The sequence below is a fragment of the Chlorocebus sabaeus genome, chromosome 8 (genome assembly GCF_047675955.1).
Source record: "Chlorocebus sabaeus isolate Y175 chromosome 8, mChlSab1.0.hap1, whole genome shotgun sequence".
NCBI lineage: Eukaryota > Metazoa > Chordata > Mammalia > Primates > Cercopithecidae > Chlorocebus > Chlorocebus sabaeus.
Genome location: NC_132911.1, coordinates 65,592,218 through 65,615,743, shown reverse-complemented (window position 1 = coordinate 65,615,743; position 23,526 = coordinate 65,592,218). Strand labels below are relative to the sequence as shown.

General features: G+C 37.1%; 1 protein-coding gene across 1 annotated transcript in view; it reads right to left on the bottom strand.

Moving 5' to 3' along the window:
• CLVS1 (clavesin 1) overlaps positions 1–23,526 on the bottom strand; it is a 215,624-nt gene that overhangs the window by 36,297 nt on the left and 155,801 nt on the right. Inside the window, exon 4 of the mRNA XM_008000741.3 lies at positions 112–222. Within this exon, the coding sequence (XP_007998932.1) occupies positions 112–222 (111 nt within the window). The remainder of the gene's footprint in view (positions 1–111; positions 223–23,526) is intronic.

The window sequence follows — 23,526 nt, the reverse complement described above, 5'->3', positions numbered from 1 at the left end:
AGAAAAAAAATCCGGGGGAAGGAGGGAGGAGGGGAGAGAGAAAACAGAAGAACCATAATTGTCCCAGGAATTCCCTGTTTAAAATTTACATCATGTATTTGTTTTCATTACCCGTTTCCTGGTCTTGTCTTTAAGAAATGGCTTGATGAGTGTGTAGAGGGCATGAATGTACCAGGGCTGGTTGACAAAGTGGACTCCTCCAAAGCGGGCAGGAAAGCTGTCCTGGGGCAGAAAGAGAGAAATGCACATCAATTAGTAAGCACCCTTTGTTAGACTGCACCAGCAGGACCAATGCCCCAAAGAACAACCTGTTTTTCCTGCCTGGTAGAAGCTCTAGCTTCAGGATAAGGAGAGGAAGAAAACACACTCACTTAACACACTAGTTGTTAAGGATGTCTTTATTCCCCTTGCCTCCCTTCTCTCCCTTTGACTCCATGCATAACTTTAAAATTGTGTATGGGTTCCAGGTCTGTCTTTTTCAAATCACAATTACGTGACCTTCTACGTGGCACAGAAGCTCGTGCAGCCTGGAGAGTGGGGGGAATCTGAATTCATTGCATTAGGTAACCAAGTCTGCCAGGCTCTCAGCACAAGATCTCTCTCTTTACCCTCATTTCCACTCTCCTGCTCCCACCCTCTCCACTGGCTTAATCATGACAGTAACTGTACTTTCTGGGTAAGTGAGTGCTGGCTGTGCAGGAAGTAGTTGCAAAAGGATTTCAAAGGCTCTTAGGAGATGGAACTCTGTGGAATCAACCAAATTTTAACAAGGTTATAACAACTTTTTCACAGATTGCAGTACTAGCTCCAGTCCACCCTGGGGCACATAGTAAGTCCCAGGGAAAAGATACTTGCTGATTAATGGGCTAGTTGATTCTCCTAGTTGAGGGAATATGAACACCCTTTTCTGCAGATCAACCCATTTCGTAAATAATAGGAAGGAAGAGCATTTAAGAAGAATGATTCCAAATTTAGAATCCAGATCAGGGCATTAGAACCCAGATCAGCTTATGTTTTAGATGCTAGGAAGCTGCTCTCAGTGCTAATTAGATCTATGGAACAAGGGACCATGGCCAGAAAGTCTGAGCTAGTCTTATAAGACCAGGTCCTGAGATCTCCCGATGAATGACTTCAGTAGATTGGGTTCATCTCAGTTAATAGAATTAAAAAAGAAGGAACCTCTAAATGGTGTATGAATTGTCAAGTTTGCTATCAATTTCATTGCGACAAACATCTTTGTAAAATGTTAGCAAGATGAGATGAAAGCCGAGGGAGTCTGGCTGGTGGAGCAAATGGTTCAGCAGCTAGCTGTTCCCTGCGGGTGTGTGAGATGTCTCACTCGGGTCTTTTTTAGTAACAAGGAAAAAAGGTTATTAAATTTTTTTCAGAACCCTTTGAGTCTACAGGATCCCTAGGCATCTTCCATGCCAAGACCTAGTTTCCAATGTGAGTGCATGGAACTGCACTTAGTGTTGACATTTGAAAAACTTTAAAAATAATTTTTCCCTCTACCTAGACATTTTAGAGTAGAAAGGAATTAAATATTTTGAAGGCTAAATTGGACAATAACAGTACAAGGCCTTTGCTTTCAGAATATGTATATATATTTTGTTTTGTTTCTTTTATTTTCAAAAACTTAACAAGTATAGGGCTAGAGACATCATTTATACTAACTTGCTATTCCAAAACTAATTTGAGAAATGTAAAGGTTCTTAATAAGGTTGTCTTTTTTCCTCTAGGTATATTTTAGGATCTAAAAGTTTTATGATTCCTTAAAAAAAGAGACTATTCCCAAAAGTGTTTCCTTTATAATAAGTGCTATTCACCATCATCACATCTTTTGGCCCCTTTTAAGTTCTTATTCAGAAGTAGAATTCATTATTTCACTTACTAAATGTGGTTCTTAGGGGTCATAGAAGAAGAATAGGAGTAAAGCACTTATTTATAAAACCAGGGCTTTACTATCTTTTCTAGTGGGACCAATAAGAGGTTTATTTCTATCGATGGTCCATTGTGTTATATAGTTCTAGGTTAATAAAGTGGAAGGAAACTCTAAATAATATTGAGAGTAGGCAAAGTTGCAAAATATTAACCTTTTAAAAATATCTAGACATTCTAAGTTTTAGTTTATGAAGCCTCAATCATCAAAGACATCAAAAACTATCTTCTGATTGTGACAGGGGAGGTTGAAAGAAAATTATAGTGCTGAGACTCTGTAATTACTCTCTACGTTATCCCTGGTTGAGGATTCTGCCAGATTGAAGGCATGGGCTTTTATTCATCTCACTCAAGTCATCCAGTGAATATATGCAGACAAACCCATGTGAACCCTGTGTCTTGAAGTTCTGAGTTTGCACCAGAGTAGAAACAGAATCACTTTTATTCAGGTACCTCCTATACAATTCACATGAAAGGCCCTCCTGTCTGATAAAGGCAACGTACACATGTTCTGGGTCTTCTTGAATGAGCCCAGCCATGCTAGTGTGTGTGTGTGTGTGTGTGTGTTGTGCAGAGGGGAAGGGGAGGGAAGGCAAAATCAGCAAACACCCTTCTCATGGTCAACACATCATTATTGGTTGCCTCTGCCTGATCACATCAGTCAACTGTAGACAAAAGAGAAGTTGTCAGTCACACAAAAGTCTCCCAGAACCCCAAGAGGCCTACCACCCTCCTGGAAGAGCATTTCTTAGGGGTCTAGAACAGCTGTATCTCAAGATCATAGGCCTTGGTTCAATGACAGTGTAACACTTTGTCTTTCAGTGTTCTTGGAGACAAAAGAACATACACCAACATACTCTAAGTTCAAGAAAATGGCATTAATCCTGTACTTTTATACATTTGTCAATAAAAATATAACGTCATTTCAAATTTTAAACAATTCGACTCATAAAAACGTGTCTGCCTCGAGTTTAAGTTAATTTTGTTTCCTTATTATATTTTATACACATTCTACAAAAGTAAAAAATAGATAAAAACATTATTTGAAAAATTAGAAGATATAAGAAGAGAAGAAAAAAGAAAAGAAAAGGCCCCTATAATCCCACTGCCAAAGATACACTCTTACTATTTTCTATTATTCAGGATGGGTTATGTAATGTTATAGTAACAAATAACCCCTACTTTTTTTTAAATCATTTAAAGCAGTAAAGATTGATTCTTTGTTCACATTAAATGTCTTGCTTGATTTTTGTCTTTCCTGATTAATTTCCTGCTCACACTAAATGTCCTGCCCCGCTTGATTTGCCTGCAGCCAGAGATGCAGCCTCCTCCATATGGAGCAGTGCTGCTTGACATAGTCCAGGAAAACCACATGGAAGAATCATACCTTAGCTCTTAAAGCTGGCTGCAAAAGTGGCATGCTTCATCTGCCATATTTTAAAGGTCAAACTCATGCCTGGCTTCCAGGGGATCAGAAAGTAAAATCTACCATGTTTCCAGTAAGAAGAGGACCAAACGTATTGGCAAATAGCAGTAATAATTACCCAAACTCTGTCATCCCTTCACTTATCTTTTTTTCTATCCTTTTTAAATGTGGTCATTTTTTAATTGAACGTAATAACTATTTTTGATGGCCTACAGTATGTCTCACTTAATGCATTGAAAAATAAAAACATAGAGTCTTCAGAGCAGTGGGGAAAACAAAACAGCAATTGTATAATGATACATTTAGTGTATTCAATTCTTGCCTTAACAGTTAATTCATGCCTTGCACCTCTTCCATTTAGCACATATTTGTGAGTGTCTACTACATGACAAACAGTGGGCATATTCTCCAAAGTGTACTTTAGCGACCAGGGGACTCTGTGATTTTTATCCCCTTTCTTGCCTTCTCTAACCTGTGCTCTACTCACATCCTACACTGTTGAGTCCAGTCGCTTTCATTTTATGGTGATATTATTTCATGGTAATTTCATGTTATGTAAAATTGCAACCTCTCAGAAAATGAAGCCTATAAACCTTAGATAAGCATAAGTTTTTTTGCTTTTTTAAAGCAAAAGTTGGAAGTTCTGGCCATGGCAATTAGGCAAGAGAAAGAAAAAAAGTATTCGAATAGGAAGAGAGGAAGTCAAATTATCTCTGTTTGCAGATGACATGATTCTATGTTAGGAAAACTCCATAGTCTCAGTCCAAATACTCCTTAAGCTTATAAGCAACTTCAGCAAAGTCTCAGGATACAAAATCAATGTGCAAAAATCACAAGCATTCCTATACACCAATAACAGACAAACAGAGAGCAAAATAATGAGTGAACTCCCATTCACAATTGCTTAAAAGAGAATAAAATACCTAGGAATTCAACTTACAAGGGATGTGAAGGACCTCTTCAAGAAGAACTACAAACCATTGCTCAATGAAATAAAAGAGGACACAAACAAATGGAAGAACATTCCATACTCATGGATACGAAGAATCAATATCGCGAAAATGGCTGTAATGCCCAAGGTAATTTACAGATTCAATGCCATTCCCATCAAGCTACAAATGACTTTCTTCACAGAATTGGAAAAAACTACTTTAAAGTTCATATGGAACCAAAAAAGAGACCACATTGCCAAGACAATCCTAAGTCAAAAGAACAAAGCTGGAGGCATCACACTACCTGACTTCAAACTATACTACAAAGCTACGGTAACCAAAATAGCATGGTACTGGTACCAAAACAGAGATATAGACCAATGGAACAGAATAGAGCCCTCAGAAATAATACCACACATCTACAACCATCTGATCTTTGACAAACATGTCAAAAACAAGAAATGGGGAAAGGATTCCCTATTTAATAAAAGATGCTGGGAAAAGTGGTTAACCATATGTAGAAAGCTGAAACTGGATCCCTTCCTTACACCTCATACAAAAATTAATTCAAGATGGATTAAAGACTTAAATGTTTGACCTAAACCATAAAAACTGTAGAAGAAAACCTAGGCAATACCATTCAGGACATAGTCAAGGGCAATGACTTCATGACTAAAAACCAAAAGCAACAGCAACAAAAGACAAAACTGACAAATGGGATCTAATTAAACTAAAGAGCTTCTGCACAACAAAAGAAACTACCATCAGAGTGAACAGGCAACCTACTGAATGGGAGAAAATTTGTACAACCTACCCATCTGACAAAGGGCTAATACCCAGAATCTACAAAGAACTCAAACAAATTTACAAGAAAAAAATCAAACAACCCCATCAAAAAGTGGGCAAAGGATATGAACAGACACTTCTCAAAAGAAGACATTTATGCAGCCAACAGACACATGAAAAAATGCTCATCATCACTGGCCATCAGAGAAAAGGAAATCAAAACCACAATGAGATACCATCTCACACCAGTTAGAATGGGTGATCATTAAAAAGTTGGGAAACAACAGGTGCTAGAGAGGATGTGGAGAAACAGGAACGCTTTTACACTGTTGGTGGGATTGTAAACTAGTTCAACCATTGTGGAAGACAGTGTGGCCATTCCTCAAGGATCTAGAACTAGACATACCATTTGACCCAGCCATCCCATTACAGGGCATATACCCAAAAGATTGTAAATCATGCTGCTATAAAGACACATGCACATGTATGTTTATTGCAGCACTATTCACAATAGCAAAGACTTGGAACCAACCCAAATGTCCATCAATGATAGACTGGATTAAGAAAATGTGGCACTTATACACCATGGAATACTATGCAACCATAAAAAAGGATGAGTTCATGTCCTTTGTAGGGACATAGATGAAGCTAGAAACCATTATTCTGAGCAAACTATCTCAAGGACAGAAAACCAAATGCTGCATGTTCTCACTCATAGGTGGGAATTGAACAATGAGAACACCTGGACACAGGGTGGGGAACATCACACACCAGGGCCTATTGTGGGGTCGGGGGAGGGGGGAAGGATATCATTAGGAGATATACCTAATGTAAATGACAAGTTAACGGGTGCAGCACACCAACATGGCACATGTATACATATGTAACAAACCTGCGTGTTGTGCACACATACCCTAGAACTTAAAGTATAATAAAAAATGTATTATTTGATTCAAAGTTCCATTTAATTCATAGTCTCAAATGCCACAGCAAAGGAAGAGTTGTGGTAAGTTTACCCTCAGTTAGGTGGTGCAGCCAAACTTTATTCAATTTGTAGACTCCATTCAAGGCTGTTTCATTCTCTTCTTCTAATGTTTTATGTTTTTAAATTTAAAATACATCACTCTCCCTATAGAGCCTCTGAGATGAGAGCATGATGCCATGGTCTAGCAAAAAGGTGTCCCCTTGAGGGATCTCACAGACACTCTTCTGCTGTAACAATGAAGTTCTGCATGTACAGTGGTAACTGAAGGTCCCAAGTGTATTTCAAGATTTTCTCATAAAATATGATTATTGAATTCCTCCTTGTGCAAAGATGAAGTAGTCATACTTTCCCCTATTTCTTTGGCTAAGTACAACTAAGCCCTGGATAGTGTATATAAGATAACCATATGAAGACTTCAAAAGTGGAGAGAAGAAGTCAAATCAGCTAGGGACTCTGAAACCAAGGAAGGACACGGTAGAAAGTTCCCCAGGTTTCCTTTTTTTTAGCTCTATATGTCAAAGACTCAGGACAGAAGAAGGCAGCACCTGGAAAAACCAACTGGTACAGACAACAAATAAATAAATAAAGGCTGCTCTTTAACGAAATGACTAGGTAACAGGCAGTCTAGCAAAATAGACAATATTTAGATAATAGCTGCTCTATGCCAGTCAAACGCCACAGGAAAAAAACTGTGGTCCCTTTCTAACCATGCTAGCAAAGTCTGAGTGGGCAGCCTGATCTTCACCTTAGCAAGACTGTAACAAGATGCATAACATCCCTGCCAGAATAATGTTATAGAAGGCCGAGTGGAGAGCCAGAATTTTTATTCTTCCTAGTCAATAATGAGACCCTATTTCACTCTGGCAGTGTCAGTGGAGACCATGTGGGTAAACTGGACTTCCTCCCCCACCTGTCAGTAATGAGAATCCCTTCCCTTTCTCCACTGTTGGTGTTGGAAGGGGACTAATAGACAGTCAAGATTTTAATCGTTGTCCAGTATTAATGAAGCCACTACCACCACAGTGTCAGTAGAGATCATGTGGGGAGCCAGAACTCCCACCCCTGCCCAGCAGTAATGAGGAGGCCCTCCCTTCTTGGGTGTCAACAGAGGCTGAGTGAGGAACATGTTAATGATGAGGCAGCACACCCCACTTTCACTGCGAGGGTGGTATCAAAAAAAGCCAGATAAAACAAAGGTTTACATTAGATCCAGAGTTTCAGGACATAATACAGAAATGTCCAGATTTCAAAAAATCATTCTTTATACCAACAACCAGAAATATCTCAAATTAAATAAAAAATGACAGTCAATAGAGGACAACACCAGATGACAGACGTGTTAGCATTATCTGACAAAGATTTTAATTTAGCCATCATGAACAATGTTTCAATAGCAATTATGGGCATGTATGATGCAGATGAAAAAGTAGTTTTAGAAAAGAAATAGAAATTTATAGCAAATAAATGTAAAATAGAAAAAAGAAGCATCTGGATTTTTTTTTTTAAGAGAGGGTCTCACTATGTTGCCCAGGCTGGTCTCAGACTCCTGGCCTCAAGTGATCCTTTTGCCTCAGCCTCCCAAAGTCCTGGGATTACAGGCATAAGCCACTGTGCCTGGCTTATTTGGAAATGTCAAACTGAAAAAATAACCAAAAAGTCAAATTAAAAACTTAGCAGATGGGCCAAACATCAGAAAAGAAGTGACAGAAGAAACAATCAGTGAACTGGAAGACAGAAAAAATGGGAATTACTTAACCTGAACTACAGAGAAAAAATAGACTAAATGAAGAAACCTTCCTTTTGGGGGTCTATAACAAAAAAAAACTAAAATTCGTGTCATTGGAGTCCTTAAGAGGAAGGAGACAGATCGAGGCTGGAAAAGTGCTTAAGAAAATAACGGCTGAAAACTTCCATAATTTAGAAAGAGACATAAACCTACAGATTCGACAAGCTGAGTGAACACCAAACAGTATGAACTCAAATAAATTGATGCCAAGTCATATCATAATTATGTTTCTGAAAGCTCAAGACAGAGTATTGAAGGTACACAGAAAACAACAACAACAACAACAACAAAAAATCTTGACTCTTGAGGAAAACAAATGGAATGACAACAGATTTCTCATTAGACACCATGGAGGTCAGAAGGAAGTCGCAAAATATTTTTCAGGTACTGAAAACAAGGAACTGTCAACCCAGAATTCTATACCTACTAAAAATGCTCTTTAAGAATCGAGAGAAATCACGAAATTCTCAGGTTAAGGAAAACTAAGCACATTTGTTGCCAGTAGACTTATTTAATGAAATCATAGCTCAGTGAAGTTCTCCTAAACATGAAGGAAACTATAAAATAACCTTTCCTCAAACAGAAAGGAAAAATGGTAAGAGAATTCTCGAATCATCAGGAAGGAAGAACACAGTAAGAAAACTATAAGTAAGCACTATGGGCTTTTCTTTTCCTCTTGAGTTTTCTAAATTGTCTTTGATAGTTGAAGTAAAAATTATGATACTCTGATATGGTTCAAAGATGTATGTAGGGGAGGAAATATTTCAGACAATTATATTATAAATTAGGGAGGAAAAAGGGATGGTAAGGTTTTTGTACTTCACTTGAACTGTTGAAATGACAGCATAAAAGACTATAAGTTACGAATGCATAACATAATACCTGGAATGATCACTTAAAAAACTACATGAAAAGATATATTTAATAATACTATAGATAAATAGAAACAGAATTTGAAAAAGAAGTACAAGTAACCCAGAAGAAGGCAGGAAAAAGAAAATAGAGAAATGCAGAACAGAAAGAACAAACAGAAAAAAAAAATTAGAATGGCATACTTATGCCCTAACATAACAATAATTAATTTAAATATAAATGATCTAAATATGCTAATTAAAACAGATATTAGCACAGTAAATTAAAAAACATTATCTGCTATATATAATGCATATAAGAAACTGACTCCAAATATAAATATATAGACTGCAACACATGCAAAGCCAAAGCTAGTAGAACTGGAAAAAGAAATAGACAAATCCATAATTACTGTTGGGGATTTGAATATCACTCTCTCAACAACTGATAATCTTTTAGACAGAAAATCAGCAAGGGTATAGAAGAACTCAACATCATTAATCAGCAAAAGTCAATTGATATTTCTAAAATACTTAACCCCAAAACAGAAGAATATACTTTGTTTTTCAAGTGCACATAAAACATGCACCAAAATAAACCATACCTAAATCATAAAACAAATCTCAACAAATTTAAAACCAGTGAAATAATACAGATTATTCTGTTTATAATGGAATCAAACTAGAAATCAATAATAGATAAGAGGAAAATCTTTGATCATTTGGAAACTACACAACACAGTTCTAAATAACCCACAGATGGACCCCAAAAAAAAAATCATCAAAAGAAATTTTAAAATACATGGAACTGAAGGAAAATGAAAACGCACTATGGTTTGAATGTTTTTTCTTCCTTGAAACTCATGTTGAAACTTACTCCTTAATGTGGCAGTACTGAGAGGTGGGGACAGTCCTGAGAAGTGATTGGGTCATGAGGGCTCAGTTCTCATGAATGAATAAATCCATTTGTAGATCAATGGATCAAGGAAGCAGGACTGGTGGCTTTCTAAGAAGAGGAAGAGAGATTTGAACTACTGTGCTCAGACCACTCAACATGAACTGCCCTATGCCACTCTGGGATATTACATAGTCCCCACCAGCAAGAAGGCCCGCAACAGATACAACCGCTCAACTTTGTGGACTTCTCCACTTCCATAATGGTAAGAAATACATTTCTTTTCTTTATAAATTACCCAGTTTCAGGTATATTGTTATAACAACAGAAAACAGACCAAGACATAGGACATATCAAAATTTGTGGGGCACAGCTAAGGCAGTGTTGACAGGGAAATTTGTAGCATTAAATATATATTTCTTTATTTACTTAAACAGAAAAGTATTGAATCAATAATCTAATCCCCTACCCCAAGAACTTAGAAAGAGAGGAGCAAAATAAAGCCAAAGTAAGCATAAAAAGAAAATAATAAAGGTAAGAGCAGAAACTAATAAACTTAAAAATAGAAAAATAATAAAATCAATGAAACAAAGAGCTGATTCATTGAAAAGATCAATAAAATTAACAAACCATTAGCAAGTTTGACATGGGAACAAAAAAAGATGTCACAAATTACCAACTTTGGGAATGAAATAGGGCATACTACTATGGACGCTGCAGACACCTAAAGGATAAGCAGGGAATATTATAAAGAACTCTACATGCATATATTTGTCAACTTAGAGGAAACAGATCAATATCTCCTAAAATACAGACTACTTCCCCAATATGAAATAGGTAATTTAATAGCCCTATAACTGTTAAGAATATTAACTGCATGATTTATAAAGCTGCCAAGAATAAATGTTCAGGCTCAAATGATTTTACTAGGAGATTCTACCGAACTTTTACAGAAGAATTAACACTAATTTTACAGAGTCTCTTTCAGAAAACAGAAGTGAAAGTAACACTTTCCAGTTGATTTATGAAGCTAGTATTACCTTTGTCTCAGTCTGTTTTGCTAGAAATACGTGAGAATTAGCAAATTATAAAAAAAGGAGGTTTATTTGGCTGATGGTTCTGCAAGCTACATAAGAAACATGGTGCCAGCATCTGCTTCTGGTGAGGGCTTCAGGGAGCTTCCACTCATGGCTAAAGGTGAAGGGGAGCAGGTGTGTAGAGATCACATGGCAGGAAGTGAGAGAGAGTGGGGAGGGAGGTGCCAGGCTCTTTATAAGAATCAGATTTCCCAGGAACTAGAGTGAGAAGTCATTACCATGAAGACCAAGCAGTTCAAGAAGGATCCACCCCCATAACCCACTAGGCTCTGCCTCCAGCAATTTGGAGCGGACAAACATCAAACTATATCAATCCTTATGTACCCAAACAAGATGAAAACAGAATGAAACAATAAAATTGCAGATCAATGTCACTCATGAATACAGATGCAAAAATTCTTAACGAAATATTAGCATGTAGAATTCAGCAATATATAAAAAGAATTATACACTATGATCAAATTGACTTTATTCCAGAGATGCAAGGCTAGCTTATATTTTAGAAATCAATGTAATTGTGTTAATCATGTTTTCTAGTTTCTATACTTGATGCTTTGACATCTGAGGTCTTCTGGACCAGGGAGGAGCTGCCCCAATTTGTTGATTCCTAGAGATAACAAATGACTAACCTGGGAGCTCCCTTTCATATGCAAATTGACCAATTTAGCACCCATACTTCTATTTATTTATTTATTTATTTATTATTATTATACTTTAAGTTCTAGGGTACATGTGCATAATGTGCAGGTTTGTTACATATGTATACTTGTGCCATGTTGGTGTGCTGCACCCATCAACTCGTCATTTACATCAGGTATAACTCCCAATGCAAGCCCTCCCCCCTCCCCCCCTCCCCATGATAGGCCCCGGTGTGTGATGTCCCCCTTCCCGAGTCCAAGTGATCTCATTGTTCAGTTCCCACCTATGAGTGAGAACATGCAGTGTTTGGTTTTCTGTTCTTGTGATAGTTTGCTAAGAATGATGGTTTCCAGCTGCATCCATGTCCCTACAAAGGACACAAACTCATCCTTTTTTATGGCTGCATAGTATTCCATGGTGTATATGTGCCACATTTTCTTAATCCAGTCTGTCACTGATGGACATTTGGGTTGATTCCAAGTCTTTGCTATTGTGAATAGTGCCGCAATAAACATACGTGTGCATATGTCTTTAGAGCAGCATGATTTATAATCCTTTGGGTATATACCCAGTAATGGGATGGCTGGGTCATATTGTACATCTAGTTCTAGATCCTTGAGGAATCGCCATACTGTTTTCCATAATGGTTGAACTTGTTTACAATCCCACCAACAGTGTAAAAGTGTTCCTATTTCTCCACATCCTCTCCAGCACGTGTTGTTTCCTGACTTTTTAATGATCGCCATTCTAACTGGTGTGAGATGGTATCTCATTGTGGTTTTGATTTGCATTTCTCTGACGGCCAGTGATGATGAGCATTTTTTCATGTGTCTGTTGGCTGTATGAATGTCTTCTTTTGAGAAATGTCTGTTCACATCCTTTGCCCACTTTTTGATGGGGTTGTTTGTTTTTTTCTTGTAAATTTGTTTGAGTTCTTTGTAGGTTCTGGATATTAGCCCTTTGTCAGATGAGTGGATTGCAAAAATTTTCTCCCATTCTGTAGGTTGCCTGTTCACTCTGATGGTAGTTCCTTTTGCTGTGCAGAAGCTCTTTAGTTTAATTAGGTACCATTTGTCAATTTTGGCTTTTGCTGCCATTGCTTTTGGTGTTTTAGGCATGAAGTCTTTGCCCATGCCTATGTCCTGAATGGTACTACCTAGGTTTTCCTCTAGGGTTTTTATGGTATTAGGTCTAACATTTAAGTCTCTAATCCATCTTGAATTAATTTTCGTATAAGGAGTAAGGAAAGGATCCAGTTTCAGCTTTCTACTTATGACCAGCCAATTTTCCCAGCACCATTTATTAAATAGGGAATCCTTTCCCCATTTCTTGTTTCTCTCAGGTTTGTCAAAGATCAGATGGCTGTAGATGTGTGGTATTATTTCTGAGGACTCGGTTCTGTTCCATTGGTCTATATCTCTGTTTTGGTACCAGTACCATGCTGTTTTGGTTACTGTAGCCTTGTAGTATAGTTTGAAGTCAGGCAGTGTGATGCCTCCAGCTTTGTTCTTTTGACTTAGGATTGTCTTGGCAATGAGGGCTCTTTTTTGGTTCCATATGAACTTTAAAGTATTTTTTTCCAATTCTGTGAAGAAAGTCATGGTAGCTTAATGGGGATGACATTGAATCTATAAATTACCTTGGGCAGTATGGCCATTTTCATGATATTGATTCTTCCTATCCATGAGCATGGTATGTTCTTCCATTTGTTTGTGTCCTCTTTTATTTCACTGAGCAGTGGTTTGTAGTTCTCCTTGAAGAGGTCCTTTACATCCCTTGTAAGTTGGATTCCTAGGTATTTTATTCTCTTTGAAGCAATTGTGAATGGAAGTTCATTCATGATTTGGCTCTCGGTTTGTCTGTTACTGGTGTATAAGAATGCTTGTGATTTTTGCACATTAATTTTGTATCCTGAGACTTTAGCACCCATACTTCTAACCACCTCCTTTGGGCTCCTGTGCTCTGGGCCACTATTCCCTTACTCTGATCACCCCGGGGTCAGTTACTAGACAATTAGCAACAACACCTACACCCAAGAGCCACTAAAACGATTCAGACTAGCCAATCAATCCTAAACTTGCTGAGACTTCATTCCCAGCCTTACCCATTCTTTCCCATGAAAATCACAATGAAGCCTCTTGCCCAAGTTCTCTACTCACTCCGCTGCCTCCTGACTAACCTCGGGGCTTTCCCATGTGACTCCATTCTGTAGTATGGAATGTTCCTTGTTTCTAGGGATCTGTGAGTGTAACAAACTTATAGCAGTTACTCCATGCCTGCCTGTCTTACTGTATCTGATTAAAACAAATCCCTGGTACTTTCACAATAGTAACTCATCATATTACAAAGCCGAAGAAGAAAAATCACATGATCATATCTACTGATACATAAAAAGACTTTGACAAAATTCAACACTGATTCATGTTAAAAATGCTCAGAAAAATAGAATTAGAGAGGAACTTTCTAAACATGATTTTAAAACATCTGGCAAAAACCTACATCTAATGCTATACTTTATGGTGGAAAACTGAACGTTTTTCCCCTAAGAACAGGAACAAGACAAGCGTATCTGATCTCATCACTCTTATTCAACACATGCTGGAAGTTCCAGCTACAGCATTAAGAAAAGAAACTAAAATGCTTACAGATTAAAAAGGAAAAAGTATAGCTGTCTCGATTTGCAGATAACATGACTGTCTACGTTAAAAAATCCCAAGGAATCTATAAAAGTACCTTTCCTATAGCTAACTAATAAGTTTATCAGTTTTGCAGGATTTAAGACAAACATAAAAAATTATATTTCTCTATACCAACGATAAATATGAAGACACCAAAATTAAAGTACATAACTATATATAATTGCTCAAAATATTAAATACTTAAGTGTAAATCTAACAAAACATATTTGTAATTTGTATGCTGAAAATTACACATTTCTGATGAAAGAAGTAAAAAAAGATCCAACTAAATGGAAGACATATATTTGTAGATTTTAAGATGATATTTATATTAATTCCCCTCAAATTGGTAAACAGGTTTAATGCAACATCCATCAAAATCCAAGTAAGAATTTTATTTTTGCAGATATTGATAGAATTATTTTAAAATTTTTATGGAAAAGCATAGGCCCTGGAATAGTTAAAATAATTTTGAAAAAGAATAAAGTGGAAGGAATTATCCTACCAAATTTCAAGGTTCATCATGTAGTTATAGTAACCAAGACTGGCTGGTATTGGTGGAGGAAAAGATATATAGATTAAGGGAACAGAATAGAGAACCCAGGAATCGAACCACACAAATGCTGAAGTGGTTTTTATGCTAAGGTACAAAAGCATTATATAATAGTACATTTTATACCTTACATATATACCTTATATATAAGGTATAAAAGCATTCCAGTGGCGTAAAGATAGCTTTTCAACAAATGGTGCTGGAGCAATAGAACATCCATAGAGAAAACAAAAAACAAAACAAAAAACCACCTGACTTAGCCTTCATATCTCATACAAAATTGATTTAAAAATTAACTCACGAATTTAAATGCAATAAAATCACAAAACTTTTAGAAAGAAAGAAACATAGGAAATGATCTTCAAGATCTAAGACTGGCAAGAGGGACTTGTCTCCAAAAGCGTGATACATAAAACAAGTAAAAAGACAATAAGTTGGTTACTGCAAAAATTAAAAACTTGCTCTGTGAAAGCTCATGTAAAGTAGATGAAAGCAAAAACTGTAGACTGAGATAAAATATTTGCAAATTACATTCCAACAAAGGACAAGTATCTAGAATATATAATAAGCTCTCAAATATAACAGTATTGAAACAAGAAATCCAATGAGAATACGAGTAAAAACATGCCAGAAAATTTTACCAAAGAAAATATAAGATGTCAAATAAGTAAATGAGAAGATATTTCACATCATTAACCATGTGAAAGGCAAATTAAAACCACAATGAGCTATCACACTACAAATCCATCAGAACGGCTTAAAAAAATAGTGACACCTCTGACCGGGCACAGTGGCTCATGCCTTATAATCCCAGCACTTCAGGAGGCCAAGGGGGGGCAGATCACAAGGTCAGGAGTTCGAGACCAGCCTGGCCAACATGGTTAAACCCTGTCTATACTAAAAATACAAAGCTAGCCAGGCGTGGTGGTGCATGCCTGCAATCCCAGCTACTCGGGAGGCTGAGGCAGGAGAATCACTTGAACCCAGGAGGTGGAGGTTGCAGTGAGCTGAGATCACACCACTGCACTCCAGCCTGGGTGACCGAGCAAGACTCCATCTCAAAAAAAAAAAAAAAAAAAAAAAAAAGTGACACCTCCAAATGCTGGTGAGGATGTGGACAAGCTGGATTGCTCATACAATGCTGGAAGTGTAATATGGTATAGCCACTCTGGAAGATAATATGGCAGTTTTCTAGAAAACAGAACATACAATGACCATATGACCCAGCAATTGTACTCCTGAGCATTTATTTCAGAGAAATAAAAACTTACATTCACACAAAAACTGTTTCAAAGATGTTCACAGCAGCTCTATTTGTAATAAAAAGTGGAAACAACTCACATGTCCTTCAGTAAAAAAATGGTTAAGCAAACTGGTACAGCCAGACCATTGAACACTGCTCAGCAATGAAAAAAAACAAACTGTTGATATCTACAACAACCTGGGTGAATCTCTGGAGAATTTTGCTGAGTGAAAAGGGAAATCCCCCCAAAATTACATACTCTGTGATTCCATTTATATGACATTATTGAAATGCTGAAATCATTATTGAAATGATGAAATTATAGAAACAGAACAGATTAGTGATTGCCAGGGGCTGAGTAGGTGGGGTTGAGGGAAGTGAGTGTGGCTATAAAAGGGTAACGTGGGCCATCCTTGTGATGATGGAATGTTCTGTACCTTGATATACAAAAGAAGGATGGTCTTTTCTGCCTTACATGGGATGTTAAAAAAGAAACCAAAAAGTGCCATGATAAATTGCAAGGCACAAGATACATTTCAGTACATTCTATCTTAGAATCTCTTGAGTTTCTTTGGGAGTCTCAGACAGTGTTAAGTGATTCTTGCAGTCCATTAAAAATGCACTTCATTTTTTAATGGGCACTTCGTTTGCACTTCATTTTCACACTGGCACTGTACAAGCATCACTCAACTGCCTTGTTTTGTGTTTGATCAGAATTTAGGAGCAGCATAATATAGGCAAAAGTATTCCCTCTCTCTCTGCAAAAATCAGATACAGATGTCACTGGTGGCCATTGGCTCAGTTTCTGCTGGATAATGAAGCACTTACTAGTGCCATTTGCTAAGATTCGTAATGCTTGCAGGCTAACATACTTCACAACAAGGTTCAAAACATATGTGAACTCAATATCACCTTGCCTTGGGAAGCTTAGGAAGCTTCTTTCACATTGGCTGCCCTTTATAACTCTCATCTATCCTTATCTCTTCTTACTGCTCTTATGCAAAAACTAAAATGAGACCCCTCCAAGTTGCAAACACAATAAACTCCCTCTATCTAATAAGATTCCTCTGAAACACAAATGTGGAGAAGAAAAGGGAGAAGATGACACAGGAGCTGACTTTGAAATCTTTTGTCTTCTTCTCTTTAGTGTAAGGGAGGACCGTCTTTCAGGGTTGGGTGGAGGCAGCCCTTCAGTCACATACCTGCATGCATGCAGATCTGCAGGTGGTAAAAGCACACAACACGAAGTCAGGCTTTATCTATTCAGTTCATGCATGTCCTACCAATGACATCCATTTCCCACATCAAAGCAGACAGGTTAAAAACATTTTCAGCAGCATCAGTGGGTTTTGTTGATGTGAAAGAGTCTTCTAAGAATGCTATATTTTATGATGATGGGTTTCTCTTATACCATGTGACAGTCATTAGTGAGGAAGTCACATATCCACATATCTGCAATAAAATGAAGAGCTCATGCAATAGCAGTTACACACCAAATGCTCTTTTTGTTATATTAACATAAGAAAGCAAACAGAGAAAAGAGAATGCACTCATTAGAAAGGAAACTGGACAACCACTCCATATCATAATAAGCAATGGATTTTCTTAGAGTATATGTCCTAGAAGCCACTGTTGATGTCCAAGAAGCTGTACCAATCCAGTGTTCCCTTGAGGTTAGGAGGGGTCTAGGTTTTTTCTAAAGGTTCATATCAGAGCATACTAGAAGATAAAGTTTTCTAAGCAGATCTTAGAACAGTTCTAACTCTTTGGCAATTTTCCTAATAATATTAAGCAAAACTGGCATCTGCCAAACTAGCCCAGATCAGCAGATCAAGCATGGAAGCTTTCCTGGCTGCAACCTAAACAATGTTTCCTAATTGTCCTTTTTATATTCAACAATTCAAATAAGAACATGATGTCTCTTGGAGAAGGAAGAATGACGGAAGGAACATGAAAGTCATTAGAAGCAAACATCTCTGGCAAATGATAAATTTGAACCACACAAATATCTTTACTCTGTAAGGAAGTTTGCAACAAACAAGTATAATAACATTTTAAAGTCTTGACAGATATAATTTAAGAGAAAACCTTAAAAGTAGTTTAGATAATTTAACAGCTAAGAATTACTGGACACTTAGTATGCATCAGGAAGTGTGCTAAGCATTTTTACATGTGTTGTCTCATGTAACACTCTTGATAATATTATGGGGGTTCTATTATTATATTATCTATGTTCAATAATTCAACAAGCAGTTATTGAGCTCTTGTGAGTGAAATGCAGGAGGTGCAGGGATATACAAGACACATTCCTTGTCTTCAGTTAGTTCATCTGCCAGTGAGAGAGATGGAGAAAGACAATGTTTTATTTGAAGGAAAGAGAAGATGCAGAGTTTAGATTCTGTTATTTATGGTAGTTCCTTAGGGAAGAGCTAATAAATTGCATAGATAACCAGATATGAAGACAAAGGGAAGGCTGAATGTCCTGCAGAGGGCAGATAAAAAAGCCTTATGTGAAAGAGCTAGGAAAAGATTGGTGTCGAAGAAATATATTTGACTATGTTTGAGAGTCTTTAAGAGTTGGTCTGCTACCAGGAGTCCCTACATTTTTCTTAGTCCCATTTTTTTCTAATCATAAATTTATAGATAATCTCTACTTAAAAAAAATGCAAAAGAAGGAGGGGTGAAAGGAGAGAGGGAAGTGATAGATGAAAAATTATCTCATGGTACAAACCTGTCAAATTTCTGCTAAGGCTACAGACAATGTGACTATACATTTAAAGAACATACTGATTACCGTTATCTGCCTCACTCCTGGTAGGAAATCCTTTAGTATGAAGAAACCAAGATAATCTCAATTGCTTCTTTTACTTTCTGCTTAATAGAGCTCAAGTGGGATAATTGTATCATTTCCTTATTTTGGCAATCCTATTGCTGCCCAGGGGAGATGAGTGTGGAGGTAAACCACTACTAGAGCTGGGAGCAGGGAAGGAGCGAAATGCAAATCCACCCAGCCTGCATTCTGAATCAGCAGAACTGAGTTCAAGCAATGGAAACTTAATTTGCCATAAAAATCACTTCCAGCTTCTCTAACCACAGTGACCTTAAAAAGGGTTTATGTTTGACTATTAAATACCAAATACATTATGGTTAGTACAAAATACTTCATCTTCATTCAAGTTTCCCTGAGGGCCCCTAAGTGGTTAACAAATGATGATTGCTCATTATTTAAAAGCCAGTTCATGGAGAAACTCAGATCGCTGGAATTGCTGATTTGCAGAGGAAATCGATGCCAGAAGTGACAGTATGCTTCATATGATGCAAGCTGCCAGTTAGTGCTTAAACTCATAAGATCGTGGTGTCTCTTGGAGAAGGAAGCATGATGGAAGGAACACGGGTCACTCAAAGCAACATCTTTGGCAAGTGGTAAATTTGAACTACACAAATATCTTTAGTGTGTAACGAAGTTTGCAATAAGCAAGTATAATAACATTTTAAAGTCTTAACAGATATAATTTAAGAAAAAACCTTAAAAGCAGTATAGATTATTTAATAGCTAAGAACTACTGGTCACTTAGTATGCATCAGGAACTATGTTAAGCACTTTTATACATATTGTCTCATGCAACACTCTTAACAATATTATAAAGGTTGCAATATTATATTATCTATATTATCCCCATTTTACAGATGAGGAAACATAACCTTACTTAGAATGATTAAAAACTTGTCCAAATACCATCTCATGTCAGTTAGAATGTCGATTATTACAAATTCAAGAAACAGCAGATGCTGGCGAGGTTGTAGAGAAATAGGAACGCTTTTACCTGGTTGGTGGGAATGTAAATTAGTTCAACCATTGTGGAAAACAGTGTGGTGATTTCTCAAAGATTTAGAACCAGAAATACCATTTGACTCAGTAATTCCATTACTGGGTATATACCCAAAGGAATATATATCATTCCATTATAAAGATACATGCACATGTATTCTCACTGCAGCACTATTCACAATAGCAAAGACATGGAATCAACCCAAATGCCCATTAATGATAGACGGGATAAAGAAAATGTGGTACATATACACGATGGAATATTATGCAGCAAAGGGCATGAGATCATGTCCTTTGCAGGGACATGGATGGAGGTGGAAGTCATTATCCTCAACAAACTAACCCAGGAATGGGAAACCAAACACCACATGTTCTCACTTATAAATGGGAGCTGAACAATGAGAACACATAGAAACAGGGAGCAGAACAACACACATTGGTGCCTGTTAGGGGAGGTTGGGGATGCGAGCAGAGAGCATCCGGAAAAATAGCTAATGCATGCTGGGCTTAATACTAGGTGATGGGTTGATAGGTGCAGCAAACCACTATGGCACACACGTACCTATGTAAGAAACCTGCAAATCCTGCACATGTACCCCAGAACTTAAAATTAAACAAAATTAAATTAAATTTAAAACTTGTCCAAGTTCACACATCAATTCAAAGGCCGAGTAGAATTTGAACCCAGGCCTGTCAGATCTTACAGTTCAAGGTCTTATTTCCTCTACTACATTTCTGTACTATTGGCTTATTTAAATTCTACATATCAGTAAAATTTGAACTGTTGACCATCTTCATGTGAGACTTTAAGGATGCATATGCCTACTAATTCTAACAAAGCAATAAATATTTCATAAACAAACATCTCAAATCCAAGTTAAAATTCCTATTCTTATTTCAGCTGCACGTGTTTGACTTGACTTTGACAAGAGAACCATGATTTGAAAATGTTGTCATTTAAAGAAAGCTAAAGTTGTTATTGGAACAGAATGAACACGTATTCTTAGTAAGCACTCTGACAGTATAAAAAAAGAACTTGCATATCTCCATATTGGTCCTGCCTTATTAGGAAGCATTGTACTTATTATAAATTGCCTTATCGTGTAGGAGATTTTAGTCAACTATAAATTGTCTTCTATTTGCATATATTTCCTCCCCTAATTGCTAAGTATACACTGCTTCTTCATACTAAATGCTGTCAGTAACCTATCTGCAAAATAAACAGTAGGGAGGATTCTATTAAGACAGAGTTAGACAAAGTCATTAAATTTGTTTGTGGTTTCTTCTGAAGGTAGCTTCAAGAGATTACCTGAAAACTTTATTTGCATAATAAAATAACTCTTGTTCACAGTACAGTTCCACCCCTTACCTTTCCAGTGACTTTTTCATCCCATTCAACTTCCAAAGATAATCATTTACAAATGAAGGGATTACAAGTTGTCACCACACCCAGACAGCTTAGCCATGCTCCTGGGAAGAGCCAACAGGTGTTGGTGAATTGCACGACCTTATTGCAAAGGAAAAGGAGCAGTACCACAAATGAATTTAATGATTTTGTCTAAATTTGTCTTGATAGACTCCTCCCTACTATTCATTTATAAACTTTTGTAAACTATTGTCTGTTTTTGGGCTCATTCATTTCCCCTGAAAATCATTTACTACCCCTGTGAAGTTTTCCCCACCTCCCTTCCCCCTGTGAAGAGGGTATTTAAACCTCAAGCATCTGGCCTTTCTTTGAGTCTCATATTTTATATGACCCTGGTGCGTGTTAGTAAATTTGTATGCCTTTTCTCCTATTAGTCTATCTATTGTCAGTTCATTCTAGCTAACCTTCAAAGAGGGCAGAAGGGAAGCTTTCCCTGCACCCCTACAGGAGTTATTAGCTTGTAGATGATATGTAATGCCCTAAGTTGGGTGATGTCTCCCAGGAAATTAGTGGACATAGAGAAGATAGGAGATCTGAGGACTGAGCCCTTGGCCTTGCCAGTGTTTTAAGGGCAGAAATATGAAAAGAATCCAGGACAGATGCCTGAGGAGTGGTGACTCATGGAGGAACAAATGTGGTGTACTGGAGGCCAAGGGAAGGGAGCATTTTCATAGTATCTCAGGATTTTTGCAATGGACACAGTGATCAATGTTGTCAAATGCTCCTGAGAGCCTGAATAAGATGCAGGCTGAGAAGTGTCCTTAGAATATGGCCATGTGATGGTCATTGACATTGACAAGAGCAGTTGCAGTGATGTAGTTGGAGCAAAACCTGACTGGAATGTGCCGAAGAGAGAATAGAAGATGGCAAGTGCAGCTAAATATTTTGAAGACTTTTACAGTGAAAGGGAAGGTAGAAACTCAAGAAGCATGTGGTATTCAGAGAGAAGTTGTTCTTATTTTGTTTTGCTTTAAGATGAGATACATTGCAGTGCATTTGTGAGCTGGTAGGAATGACCCAGTAGAGAGGAAATAATTGATTATGCAAGTGAGAGGACTGACTTTTTTCAAGGATAAAGTCCTTGAATCAGGAAGTGGACTAGGCTCTAGTGCAGGCTATTTTGTCAGCTGTTTAAATTATAGCTGACATTATATGAGAAAGCAGGCTGCAAAATGTGTAGATAATTACACACTTGTGAAAACATGTAAAAATATTTGAAACTTTGAAAATACACACTAAATATTAATAGTGTTTATTTGTGGGTGTTACAAATAGGGTGACCTTATCCTCTAATTTTTTTTTTTCTACAATGAACAATTGTTACTCTTACAATCAGGGGAAAAATGAATTTAGGAATTTACGAAACTTGCCAATCCTAGTAATTATTAATGGTTTTGATCTCCTTCTCAAAAATTGACTGTAAAATGGCATTAATAAAAATAAAATTTTCTACCTTTATTTTATATTCCTTACGTCTTTATCTGTACAAGACAGTAGTCCTCAATTATTTCACAGTGTTGCTCTGAATTGCAAATGATAAATGCTTTATGGTGATGCATCAGAAAGTATATACATATGTGAAGCTTTTTCTTTTTTTTTTTTTCTATCACAATCATTTCACTATTAACTAATGTGCTACCCCTTTTAAGCCACCTAAATCTTGGGACCATTAAAATGAACTTAATAGAGGAACCACGCTCTAGTAACTGCCTACCTTGTAATAGAATTTCAAATGTTTATGGAATTGAATTGAATTGTGCCAAAGAATGAAAATATTCATGAAATCACAGTGACTATGGCCCTAAGGAGATTTTTTAAAGACAAAATTCTAACTCACTACAAATGGCTAAAATATTTTAAGAATGCAAGTCTCCAAAGAGAAGGAAGCAGAAGTGCTTCCTAAAATTAAAGTAAAAAAAAAAAAAAAAAACCACTCCTGAGGACTGACTCCTTATTTTATGCAGCTTTTGATTGTTTTTCCCTTTCAGGGCCTGGGGCCTCACTCTGCTGCACAATTGCTAAACCTAGGATCCATATTTCAAGTCTCTGTCTCTTCTGCTTCCCACCAACCTTCTTATGGGGGTATTTCGTATTAAGGACTGAGCTCTGATTTTTTATCTTGCCCAAATTCCTACCTAAGGGGTCTAGGGAGTCATGCCCTACAAACCATACATTCCCATCAGATAGATTTTATTTGACCATATACATTGTGACTTACTTTTCAGTCTGACTCTGTCATAGCATTGTGAGACAAGGAAAAAATATTTGAACCCAAAATATATTTCCTTGCTATATCTTGACATTGCCCTGAAAAGTCTCTTGTGGGAAAAATCCACAGTCTATAGAGAATCCCTTTCCCCCTTTGTTTTCCTTCCTTTCTCTCTAGACCCAGAAGATAACCAACTAAGAGCCAGGCACCCTTTTAGGTCCTGTGATAAGAAACAGTTTACAACCTGTGCTCT